A 14,177-nucleotide genomic window follows, 5' to 3' on the forward strand; every position below is an offset into this window, starting at 1 on the left:
ACTTGGAATCACGCATGCGACCTAGCTACATTTATCTTTCACGTAGCTCTCTTGTCTACATGGTGTCCTTCACTTGGAATCACGCATGCGACCTAGCTACATTTATCTTTCACGTAGCTCTCTTGTCTACATGGGATACATCTCGTATCACGCATGTGACCTAGCTACTACAGGTGTCTCGTAGCTTTCTTGTACACATGATGTGCACTCAGCATCATACATGTGACCTAGCTACGCTCCCTCTATTTCATTCGATCTCTCCGAATGTTCAACCGGGATCTCTCTCTCTGTATTTATTTCCATTCTTCCCATAGTCAATTTATATTTTAACATCAGCTAGTATATTTATATAATAGGCTGAAATATAAGAATGTACATGAAATTATTGTAATATTTACATACAACTTACCTTGGTGCAAAATATGGAAATTTTGCAATTTAGTCCAAAACTTTTCTTTCCCCGCTCGAGGTCGGTTCAGCGCCTTTCTTGATTATGGAGCTTGAAAGTTGAAGAATCCCTAGCTATGGAGAGAGTGAAGTTTCGGCAGCAACTAAATGGGGAAGATGACTATTTTGTGTTATTTTTCCCATTTTATTTCATTTAATATCAAAATGACTAAAATACCCTTACTACTAAACTTTCCAAAAATTCCTTCCATGTCCTAAATTTGTCCATGAACTTAAAATTGGTAGAATTGCTATTTAAGACCTCCTAATAAATATTTCAAAACAATTTCATACTAAAATTTCTAGTATGCAAATTTTGCAACTTATTCGATTTAGTCCCTACTTTCAATTTAAACACTTTAGGCATAGAATTTCATCACGAAATTTTCACACAATCATGCAATCATATCATAAACCCCAAAATATTTATAAAACAATTATTTCTATCTCGGATTTGTGGTCACGAAACCACTATTCGATTAGGCCCTAATTCGGGTTGTCACAATTCTCCCCCCCTTTAGAGATTTTCGTCCCCGAAAATCTTACCGGTAAAGAGGTTTGGGTACTGTTTCCTCATAGCTTCCTCAGGTTCCCATGTAGCCTCTTCTATCCCATGTCTGTGCCACAATACTTTCACTAAGGCTATACTTTTGTTTCTTAACTGTTTAACTTCTCGAGCCAAAATCTTTATTGGTTCCTCCTCATAGGTCATATCCGATCGAATCTCAATTTCTGTTGGGGAAATCACATGTGAAGGATCAGAACGATAACGTCGCAACATTGATACATGAAACACGTTATGAATCTTTTCTAACTCTGCCGGTAAGGCCAACCGATATGCCATTGGTCCAATTCTCTCAAGAATCTCGACGCCCAATAAAACGCGGACTCAACTTGCCTTTTCGACTAAATCTCGAATCTTTTTCCATGGTGACACCTTCAAGAACACTTTATCACCCACTTGAAATTCAATCTCTTTTCTTTTAAATCGCATATGACTTTTGTCGATCCAAGCGACTTTCAAGCAATCCCGAATTACTTTTATTTTCTCTTGGTTTCTTTAACTAGATCAACTCCGTGAATCTGTTTCTCACTAAGCTCGGTCCAATATAAAGGAGTCCGACACTTACGACCATATAAGGCTTCGTACGGTGCCATTTGTATACTTGATTGATAACTGTTATTGTAGGCAAACTCAATCAAAGATAGATATTTCTCCCAACTACCTCCAAATTCTAAAACACAGCATCTAAGCATATCTTCGAGTACCTGGATTACTCTTTCCGTTTGACCATCTGTTTGTGGATGAAATGCGGTACTAAAGTTCAATTTTGTACCCAAAGCTTCTTGTAACTTTTTCCAAAATCTCGAGGTAAATCTTGGATCTCTATCGATATTATAGACATAGGTACTCCGTGCAACTTCACAATTTCAGCAATATATAATTCGCTAATTTATCAAGTGAGTAATCAGTGCGTCTTGGTATAAAGTGGGCTGACTTTGTTAATCTATCAACCACTACCCAAACAAAGATCCTTCTTTTTAGGAGTTAAAGGCAAACCGGTTACAAAATCCATGGTAATCTTGTCCCATTTCCACTCGTGCACCATTACCGGTTGAAGTAATCCTCAAGGTACTTGATGTTCACTTTTACTTGTTGATGATCAAACACTTAGTTACAAATTCGAAATGTCCCTTTTCATACCGCCACCAATACTGACTTCTTTAAATCATTATACATTTTTGTGCTACCAGGTGAACGATAAATGACCATTGTGCGCCTCATGTAATATTTTTCGAATCAATTTATCATTTTTAAGACACATATTCGTCTCGAAACATCAAACAGTCATCCGGTCCAACTCGAAAATCGAGTCATAACTCGATTTGCATTGAGTTCTCTTGATCCGCAACTCACTATCATTCTTTTGAGCATCACAAATCAACTGGAGAAATAATGGTTTAGCTCTCATTTCGCTAAAATTGACCCGTCATCGACAATGCTAACCCGTGTTCATGGCTCTCAAAGTAAAAAGAAATTTTCGCTCAAGGCGTCAAGAACTACATTTGCTTTTCCGGATGATAATCAATCACTAAATCATAATCCTTTAATAATTCAAGCCATCTTATTGTCGCAGATTCAGATCCTTTTGATTCATCAAGTACTTCAAACTTTTGTGATCGGTAAAAATTCGGCATTTTCACCGTATAAATAATGTCGCCAAATCTTCAAGGCAAAACAACAATGCCGATTCCAAATCATGTGTAGGATAGTTCTTCTCATGCGGTTTTAACGCCTCAAGCATAAGCTACTACTTTGCCCTCTTGCATCAACACACATCCAAGGCACATCAATGATGCATCACTATAAATTACGAACTCCTTTCGACTCGGGTTGTACTAAAATTGGTGCTTCATCAATCGTGCTTTCAACTTTTCAAAACTCGTTGACATTTATCAGTCCATTCAAACTTAACATTCTTCGCAACAATTTAGTCATAGGAGAGGCAATTATCGAAAATCCTTCAACAAAACGCCTATAATACCCGGCCAAGCCTAAAAGCTTCTAACCTCAGATACATTCTTGGGCGGTTTCCAATCAACGATCACGAAATTTTGCTTGGATCCACCCGAATACCATCACCGAGACTATATGCCCCAAAATCCGACTTCACGAAGCCGAACTCACTTTTACTAAACTTGGCAAACAGTTTTTTCTCTCAAGATCTGCAATATAGTTCTCAAGTGTTGGCATGTTCAAACTCATCTCGAGAATAAATTAAAATGTCATCTATAAACACTACTACAAACTTATCCAAATATGGCGGAAAATCCGATTCATTAAGTCCATAAATATGGTGGAGCATTTGTTAGGCCAAAAGGCATCACCGAAACTCATAATGTCCATACCTTGTCCTAAAGGCGGTTTTCGCACATCCGACTCCTTAACTCTCGGTGATAGTAACCGGACCTCAAATCAATCTTTGAAAACACTGTGGCCCCTTTAACCGATCGAATAAATCATCAATCCTCGGCAATGGGTACTTGTTCTTTATAGTCACCTTATTGTCGACGGTAATCAATGCAAAGTCTCATTGAACCATCCTTCTTCTTCTGAATAATACAGAGCACCCTGGGAGAGAAACTCGGTCTCACAAATCCCTTGTCGTTAACTCCGCAATCGAGCCTTCAATTCTTTTAATTCAATGAGCCATTCTATATGGAGCAATCGAGATTGGTGCGATGCCGCAACAAATCAATGGCAAAATCTATCTCTCTGTTTGGAGGCAACCTGCAATTCCTCCGAAATACATCCGAAACTCACGGACTATAGGTACTGATTCAAATTTCGGTTGAGACATCTCAACATTCATTACATAAGCGGATAAGCTTCACACCCTTTTCTCATGTATTTGCATGCGGACATGTGCGAAATCACCATAGGCAATTTATTTGATTAAATCTGTTTCAACCCACGAATTTCTCCATTTTCACATTTTAACTCTAGTGTCTTTTGTTTACAATCTACCTTAGCATCATACAATGTTAACGGTCCATTCCCAAGATAACGTCAAACTCACCAAATGGTAACAACATCAAGTTGGCGGAAAACAGTGACCTTGAATCATTAATGGGCAATTCTTGCAAACCTTGTTAACTAGCACATATTGGCCTAAGGGTTCGACACTTTAATCGTAAACTCAAGAAATTCAACAGCAACTTTTTATTGGATACTAAATTCATGCAAATATAGGAATGGGTGGACCCGGATCAATCAATGCAATAACAATAGTATCATAAAGAGAAAATGTACCAAGAATGACATCGGAGATGATGCATCTTCTCGAGCACGTATAGCATAAGCTCTAGCAGTGCTCTAGCTTCGATCTTGCCGTTAAATCTTTCATCACAGTTCTACTACTAGTCCCACCTCCAGTATTTCTCGGTGGTCTACCTCTACTAGCGGTGGTATTCATCTAACACTCAAATCTTTCTTCTTTAACCTTCTCCGGACGGTCTCTAATAAAATGCTCATGAGAACAACTTTTGAAACAAGCTCGCTCGGTCCCCCAACACTCACCATAATGTTGCTCGCCACATTGTCGACACTCGGGCTTTCTAGGTCGCACATTACCCACACTTGCCACCAAGGCGGCTTGAGCTTTAGACCCGAATATGCTCTACCACGATCTCTGTAAATCCCCAATTGAAACTGTCATTCGAGGGTTTGTCTCTTTGGACCTCTTTGGTTGAGATTGAAATGGCTTACTTATCTGTCTTTTTCGACATCTCGTGCCTCAATAGCGACTTTTCTTCTTTCTTTGTTCAATTCTTGACTTTAAGAGCTCGATCAACCAATACTACAAATTCTTTCAACTCCAAAATCCTACAAACACTTTAATGTCCTCATTCAGCCCATCTTCAAATCTTCTACACATAATGGCCTCGGTGGACACACATTCTCAGGCATACTTGTTGAGTCTTACAAATTGCGTTCATACTCTGCGACAGACATTTTCCTTGCTTCAATTCAAGGAACTCCTTCCGCTTTTGATCAATAAATCGCCGACTTATGTATTTCTTTCTAAATTCTTCCTGGAAGAAATCCCAAGTAACTTTTCTTTTGGCACCACTGCAACCAAAGTCTTCCACCGGTGGTAAGCGAATCTCTCAAAAGTGATCTGACACTTTAAGCATTCCTCGGTGTACATGAGAGCTCATCAAATACACGGGTAGAATTTTCAAGCCGTAATTCCGCTTTCTCGGGATCATCATCAACCTTTGCTCTAAACTCTTGACGCCCTTGTTTTGAATCTTGTCAACCGGAGGCTTGTTCATTCTTACCAAATTTATACCTTGAGCAGCTCTGAGAATCGCCCGAGGTATAGGAGGGGTGGAGGAGGTTGAGCATTTGGATTTGCTCGAATAAATTCAAGATACCAATTGTTCATCATTTGGAGAAAGGCGCCCGAGCCTCATCTCCTTGTCCCAATGTCTCGTGTCTACTTTCCACAGTAGCGGTCCCTTGTCGGGAGCGGCGCATTACTAAAGATCATCACCGCAGTTCCTTCAGGATCCATTACTATATTAAAACAAAACACAGTTTAGAATAATCAGGAGTCACCACACTATCACAATATTTTTATGGCATGTATAGCTAGACTTTTACACACACTTTATTAGTCCGAGAACCGACTAAACCATAGCTCTGATACCACTAAATGTAACACCCCTTACCCGTTATCATGCGGAACAGATACAAGGTATTACCAGAACATAACATATACCAAGATAGAAATATGTCATCCCATTTGATAATGCATCGTATAACATATATCTTGAACAATATTAGCCAACTTTTATGGCTTATACAAAGTAACTGGTCGAGTACTGTAACTAATATTTTAAACCTAGACAAATATGACACATAACAAAATAATTTTTGCCTACTATACATGCCATAATTCAAAACATTTAGTTCAAATACCCCAAAGTATGATAGTGCGGGTAGATCTTCACGATCCTTGACTCCTGAGCAAGCTGGAGAACACTATAAGACAAAAGAGAGAAAACGAAGTAAGCTTATAGCTTAGTAAGTAGTATGTAAATACTAATTTAAGAATCTAACATGTTTACACAACAATTCAAGTATGTCTACTTTAACTTCACTACTTATTCCACTTCGATTAAGCTGTCTCTGCTGTGTCATATTCACTAAATAAATCATAACTCGAGTTACAAAACTCGAAATTCATATCCGTAAAATTTCCTGAATCTAGACTCATAAAGCTTCTTGCTAAATTTTTTTATAATTTTGGTTCAGCAGATTAGTACAGTTTATTAGTTAAAGTTTCCCTGTTACACAGCTCGACTGGCCTGACCTCTGTCCACTACGAATTGAATTTCTCTCAGTACATAACTCAAACAACCCTGAAGTCTGTTGTATTTGAAACTAGTCTCACTAAGGAATTTAGGCATATAAACTATATTTCTTAGTTTGCTTTGTACAATTTTAATGATTTTTCAAAGTGGAAACAGGGGATCACGTATTCATCCTGAGCAAGTCAGTTACAATTGTAAATATCTCAAAATATAGAATTCCTTTGCTTGCCCTGCTTCTTTTATATGAAAGTAGACTCATTAAGCTTTAATTTCACATCTCATTCAACCTCTAATTATATTCCTCCTATTTTTGGTGATTTTTCAAAATCACGTCACTGCTGCCATCTAAAAACAGTTTTAATACTAATTTCACTCTTTCACACATTCTTTATGCTAACCTCATTTTATCGTATATATGTATATTCCACAATTCATTTTCACCACATTTCATTCACTATAAGTGTAGGTCCAAACCACAATGTCACCACAAAACCATCCCGTTGAACAATTCGGATCAATCCTCGATATTTAACGGTTTCAAAGACACGACCCCACCATCATACTTCATTTAGTTCGGCTCTCTTGTACACATGGGGAACACTTAGTACCACTCATGCGACCTAGCCGATTTGTCTCGTAGCTCTCTTGTCTACATGGTGTCCTTCACTTGGAATCACGCATGCGACCTAGCTACATTTATCTTTCACGTAGCTCTCTTGTCTACATGGTGTCCTTCACTTGGAATCACGCATGCGACCTAGCTACATTTATCTTTCACGTAGCTCTCTTGTCTACATGGGATACATCTCGTATCACGCATGTGACCTAGCTACTACAGGGTGTCTCGTAGCTTTCTTGTACACATGATGTGCACTCAGCATCATACATGTGACCTAGCTACGCTCCCTCTATTTCATTCGATCTCTCCGAATGTTCAACCGGGATCTCTCTCTCTGTATTTATTTCCATTCTTCCCATAGTCAATTTATATTTTAACATCAGCTAGTATATTTATATAATAGGCTGAAATATAAGAATGTACATGAAATTATTGTAATATTTACATACAACTTACCTTGGTGCAAAATATGGAAATTTTGCAATTTAGTCCAAAACTTTTTCTTTCCCCCGTTCGAGGTCAGTTCCGCGCCTTTCTTGATTATGGAGCTTGAAAGTTGAAGAATCCCTAGCTATGGAGAGAGTGAAGTTTCGGCAGCAACTAAATGGGGAAGATGACTATTTTGTGTTATTTTTCCCATTTTATTTCATTTAATATCAAAATGACTAAAATACCCTTACTACTAAACTTTCCAAAATTCCTTCCATGTCCTAAATTTGTCCATGAACTTAAAATTGGTAGAATTGCTATTTAAGACCTCCTAATAAATATTTCAAAACAATTTCATACTAAAATTTCTAGTATGCAAATTTTGCAACTTATTCGATTTAGTCCCTACTTTCAATTTAAACACTTTAGGCATAGAATTTCATCACGAAATTTTCACACAATCATGCAATCATATCATAAACCCCAAAATATTTATAAAACAATTATTTCTATCTCGGATTTGTGGTCACGAAACCACTATTCCGATTAGGCCCTAATTCGGGTTGTCACAAATCATGCCTTGCAAGTTTGTTTAGCATTTGATCTAAAAATGATAATGGGAAATGATTTTCTAAGTTGCCTTATTCAACTTACAATAATCAATACAAATTCTCCAATCTATAACTGTTTTGGTTGGAATCAACTCATTATTTTTATTTTTTGCAACTGTGATGCCACCTTTCTTTGGCACACATTGGATTGGACTCACCCAAGAGCTATCTGAGATGGGGTAAATGATTCCCAAATCTAACCACTTAATGATCTCTTTCTTGACTACCTAGAAACAACATAATAGTCTTTAACCTCATCAGGAGATCTTGTGGCCTTGAGTATATTAAACGTCACTTGTTCATCTTGAACTCTGATGATGAGTTCAGCTTTCTGTACATCAATCAATGTCTTGTCAGTTTCTAAGAAAGGTCTTCCTAGAATGATAAGGACTTCCTTATATGCTTCAAAATTCAAAAAAATAAAATTAGCTAGAAGTATAAATTTATCTACATGTACCAACACGTCTTCGATCTTCCTATCAGTATGTGCTAAAGATCTATCTTACAGTTGGAGTATAACAGTAGTCAGTTTGGCCTCACCAATTCCCAATTTTTTGAACACGGATATGGGCATCAAGTTGATGCTTGCACCCAAATCAAAAAAAGTCATACGACAATAGGAATATCCAATATTACAATGTTTTGGGGGAAGTTTATTTTGCAAACCTTTTCAATGTCGCTATCTCAAATTCCCTGAATCTTTTCTTCTTAGAGAGTATATCTTTCATGAATTTCACATAATTTAGTATCTGCTCAAGAGCTTCCACCAACGGGATATTGATATGAAGCTTTAAAAAAAAATTCTCTTTATTGGTCTCCTTTTCAATTTTTTTTCTTCAAAATTTCACTATAATGAATCCCAAAACAATGCCACTTATTGTATTGGAAAATTTGGGACTTTGCACTTAGGTTAAAAACCTCAATGAAATCAAACCACACATTGTGGCACTTATCCTTTAACAACATAGCCAAATAGCTTGCTTAAGATAACCTTGATCTTTAAAAATGATTAAAACAAAAAGGCATACTCATTAACACAGTTTGCAAATGAAGCCATATGCTTCTAAAGCATTTTGAATCATATCTGCATCGTACATATTGTTCATTCTACTGTACAGGCAACATTCAAGCCACTTTTTATCCTTCGAAGCCACAACAACATGAAAACCCTTCTCTGAGTGAACCTTTTTAGAAATGTTTTCCACATGAAACCGATGATAACTTGAACTCTGATCTTGGTCCATCCTAACACACCCCTCTTCCAAAAGAGTACCAGCTCCACTATAATCGAAAAACAGATTTTCATCACGGGCAACATTGCTAAGGAGAGCCTATTTAAACAACTTACTGAAGAAAATGAATGCAGAAACAACGCAACCATGAAGAAATTTTGCATTGTTGACCCTCTCCCTACAAAAACCATTGATGACCTTTTCATTTCCTTTTTAAACTACTCTCTCTATATCAGAGTTGTTTCTATAGTGGACTAATGTGAAAGTGGAACTAAACCCCTCCTTTTATGATTTCGATACACTATGTAAACATCTTTGAACTCTTGGAAGATGTTTCTTAAATATTCTCTAGACAACCTCTTGCTAACATAATCCACAAAATGAAAAAGCATCCTTGATTTCTTGATTGTCTTTTGTAGTCCTTGGTCTCGTTTTCCACTTGAACTGACTTCCCATTGTTAGATACCTACCTTCCACTAGTTGTATGAAACCTTGCTTAAAACGATTACCTTCCATCTTTTTCCTTTTTTCTTCTAGAGAGATATAACTATATATCCTTTCTTAAATTTATAATGGTATATAAATAATTTGTAAGTAGTTTGTGACATACATAAATTGAATCGATAATAGTGAATTCTTGATTTAAGTTTGTGATTCTTATCTTTGCGTTGATTATGTTAAAGTGTGAACCTAATAAAAAATTAATTAATTAATCTTAGGGTGTTTAAAGTGAATATGCATCTTTGTTAATTTATAAAATAAATTAATTTTGATTTAATGGTAAGCTTAAGTTAATTTAGGTTAAAATTGATCTTAAAATTTAATTGTAATATTGGTAAGCTTTCACGTGGTTAAATTTGAATTAACTTGTAATTATTAATTTGAAACATGCTAAATTGTAAGTTAACATTTAGATATGGGCTAATTTTAATTAAGTCTAATTAAATTTGGTTTAGGTTAAGAATGTTGATTTGGGTTAATTTGAAATTTAATTAATTTTTATCTTATTTGAAAATATAGATTCATTTAGGGAAATTTGATTCAGATTAATTAAATTTGACTAATTTTGGATTTTGGTTAAAGTTAGTGAATTTTAAATTTTAAATGTAAATATTGATATTGGTTAAATGTGATTAATTTTTAAAATTTGGCTGTAAATATTTAAAATTTTGATTAATTAGATTAATGTTGTATTAAATATTTAGGTGTAAACTTTTAGAGACTTAACTGAAATTGATAGTTTGGACTTAATTAATTCCTTTCGTAATTTCTAAACAATGCATTATACGTTAATTAAGTTAATTTTAGTATGATAAATAATAAACGTAACACTTAATTTAAGTGTTATAAGATTAAAATGCTATTGTCCTTGAGATAGAGGCCTTAGGGTGCTAATATTTCGCTTTACAAAATCGTACTCTCGAAATCAAAATTGGTAGATGACCGAGTTTGTTTATTTCACAGTTTTTATTTGTTAATGTGAATAAAGTCAATTGCTGACTAATGACTCCTAACCCAAAATCATTAGTGGTGATTGTATATATATCTGTGTTTAGAATGTTGAATTTTATTTGGCACATTATAATAACGTAAGTATCCGTTAACGACGATTTTGATAATTTATTTTTTTTTTGGGTAATTAAAATTTTAATTAAATTCCCTTTTTCTCTTAATTTATTTTAGGCTTATTTTTTGAAGTTTGTTTTTACCCTTTAATCCTTTTATATTAAAACATTTGTTGATCTGAAGTGTGAACCTTGACTCCCATGCTCTTCATTATCCTTTTAGGTCTTTATTTGGGAAGGAATGGTACTATATATTAAGATTTTGTTTTTGATGGAGTAAGTTTATCAAAAGAAAAGATTTTGATTAATTGTTGTTGAGTCCTCACTCAGTTTCAAAATTATTAAAATTATCTTACTTTTAGAAAGTAAATATATTAATACAAGAGTATTTTTGTCTTTTTTTATTTTAGAAAGTCCAGAATATCTAGCGGAAAGAAAAAACCATCTGGGATGTCCCTCTTCCATCACTTTATATACTTCTGGTCCCTCTAATTTCCCTACCAAATCTAGGGTTAGGTAAAACAAAATGCGACAAGTATCTACTTTACTGTTGACCATTCATCGGAGGGTCAAATCAATTCAATTGGTTCCCAGCAAATCCCATTAAAAAAAACCAATTTGGACAGTGCTCATGCAAGTCGAGCGTGCTATACTTTGACGATGACTCACGTATGGTGTGGTCTTAAAAACAATTAAGTCTCCTATAGCTTTTTCATACACTTGGTAGGCTCTTCGTGCTCATCAAAAACTTTGGGGCGTAATCTTCCTTAAGCGTACTTTTTCTTTGGCATATTCTTTCTTCATTGAAAACACCTTGTAATTAAATACTTAGATACTACTAATGGGCGAATACTTAAATGCTAGTAGGCGCCGGTACTCAAATTTCTCAGCAAGTTAGGGTGGCGGATTACTACTATAATGCGCCAAAACAATTTACATACATACCTAACTCACCTTTTTGGACTGCTGCTTTTGGGGTGTGACACCTATCCTATCCACTGAGAATAAACTTAACATATTATTTATATGTCTATATGTTATATATTAAGATTTTTGTTTTTGATGGAGTAGATTTATCAAAAGAAAAGATTTTGATTAATTGTTGTTGAGTCCTCACTCGGTTTCAAAATTATTAAAATTACTTTACTTTTAGAAAGTAAAAATATTAATAAGAGAGTATTTTTGTCTTTTTATTTTTATTTATAAAATAATACTATAATGAGAATATATATATATATATATATATATTATTTAAGCTTTTAGCTTAATTATTTTAACCAAAACTTCAATTAATTTTAAAATAAAATTTTATAAATATAGTTTTAATATAGTTTTCTCACCCACGTGCATCTAGTATACTAGAAATCCTATCGCATGCATATGCGTGTGGATATCACAAATTTAGAATACAAGTGTGTATTTAAAAATAATATACAATAAATAATGAAGCAAATGGTTTGAAATTAATTAATAATAGTACATGAAATAAGCACGATATTAAAATTAAAAAAAATCAAATTATTTATCATTATGTTGTGATCAATCTTGAGTCATTGTTGAGTTATGGCACAAACTCAATCAAATATATTATTAATATACATAACTGAGATAGATAAGAAATTGTGAATATTAAAATAAAATTTATCAAAATTAGACTTTGGTTGAGTGGTAAATCTAATGATTTACTAATTTAATTGACACGATTTAAAAGTAAATCCGACCATAGCTATATTTTTATTGGTTTCTATTAAAATAAAAGTACTAAAATATTCTCAAATAATATAACTCATTTTAATTATAAAAGGATATTTCCATAATTTTTCTTAATCGATTTGGTACCGAATAGACTTGTAATATCAATTTAATTAGGGTGTTGATTAATAGTATAGATGTAATATATTCATAGAACTATGAAAGGCGAAAAGGGGTGGATTTGTTGAACAAGAAACACTTTAATTTCATTACAATAATTGTAGCTTTCTCAACCACAACAGAATCATTCGAACAAAAGAAAAATAGGTCAAAATATCGGACAGCTAAACAATTATAATTTTAACAATTAGAAACATACTTAAGATTAAGAAAAAAAGTTTAAACATAGGAAATTAAGATGCAGAATTAGAGTTATAATTCTTCACTGCCTTTTGAGTGCAAAACCAGACAGTATAACCAACACGACGAACACCACAACAGTCACGAAGGACGCCACCACTGCTCCGCTCACTTTCGAGCAAAAATCTTCAAATTGGTCGCAGATGGCCAGCCAGTTTGTGTTTGGATTTCCAGTTTCAGCCAAGTAGACTATGGCTGCTGCTGCCCCGCTCGCCGCCGTGGCAAAAGTCAATGTCACCTGTCATACATACATATAACTTTAATCTCGAGATAAAAGTAAAAAAAAAAAAGAAAAAGTATATATGTTAATGTTGGGTTAAGTTTCTAAGGATTCATGGAATTGCTTACAGTGTCCAATATGAACAATAAGAGTCTGGGTGCAACTGCAATAGGACGAACAATAGTAACTATGGAGAAAGGAAGCGAAAGGAGGAGATAGCCGCCAACTAATGCCATTGCAATGACGAAATACCTGCATTTACGTTTCACTTTCTTCAGCTTTACGTATATATAGTACTAGAAATGGCAATAGCAATAAAAAAAGACGTACAGGAATGTGGGGAGATCGTCAAAACTAGCTTCGAACTGGAAGAACTGAGTAAATAAAGGAAGAGTTTCATCGCTGGTTCCCATGGTGGCAGCCGCCGTGATCGTTGAAATTATGGCTCCGAGTCTCAGGAGGAAGTCGGCAATGCCAAATCCCCTGTTGAGCCCTCTCTTTTCCTCCCTTTGAGATGCGATGAGAGGCGCTTTGCCTTTCACAGCGGCGCTTGACTCAGCTGGGACATCAATGGCTGCATGGTCACTGCTCTTCATTTTTTGTATTTCCTTCAATGAGAAAAAGCTTCGTTTGCGATGAAAAATGGCTTAATGGATTAGGTTTTTATAGACAAGGTTCGAAAGAGAAATAAAGAAGCATGCAATCATAATAAACTAAAAACAATTGTGTTATTGGAGTAGGGGAATTTTTATTTCTTTGACCTACTTTTTCCATTTTTCGTAATACTATTAAATATTTAAAAAAAGGTTAATTTCAAGAAACATCCCAAAATTATTACTTCATTTTTAAATTGATTACTTTGAAACATTCCCAAAGAGTTTTCAAAATACTATTATCTTATCAATTAAGTTTTTCATTAGTCTAGATGTCATTTTGGTGATTAAATGTTAGGTTACATCTAAAGTGGAGACCAGCCAAAGGTGAAGCTAATAAATGGGGCCAAGAATAGAGGTAATCGAAGATTATATTGTTATTTGAATCAAGTCGTTGTTAAAGTTT

The 14,177-nt window shown here is 34.8% G+C and overlaps 1 protein-coding gene across 1 annotated transcript; it reads right to left on the bottom strand.

The window, feature by feature from the left end:
* Window positions 1-12,836: 12,836 nt before the first annotated feature.
* On the bottom strand, window positions 12,837-13,749 carry LOC108482700 (casparian strip membrane protein 1-like). Its single transcript, XM_017785821.2, has 3 exons — window positions 13,449-13,749; window positions 13,247-13,370; window positions 12,837-13,136 (listed from the first exon to the last, which is right to left on the bottom strand). Exons 1-3 carry the CDS (start codon window positions 13,712-13,714, stop codon window positions 12,921-12,923), a joined length of 606 nt encoding a protein of 201 aa, XP_017641310.1. The 5' UTR covers window positions 13,715-13,749; the 3' UTR covers window positions 12,837-12,920.
* Between the last annotated feature and the right edge of the window lie 428 nt (window positions 13,750-14,177).

Source organism: Gossypium arboreum, chromosome 1 (assembly GCF_025698485.1).
Source record: "Gossypium arboreum isolate Shixiya-1 chromosome 1, ASM2569848v2, whole genome shotgun sequence".
Lineage (NCBI taxonomy): Eukaryota > Viridiplantae > Streptophyta > Magnoliopsida > Malvales > Malvaceae > Gossypium > Gossypium arboreum.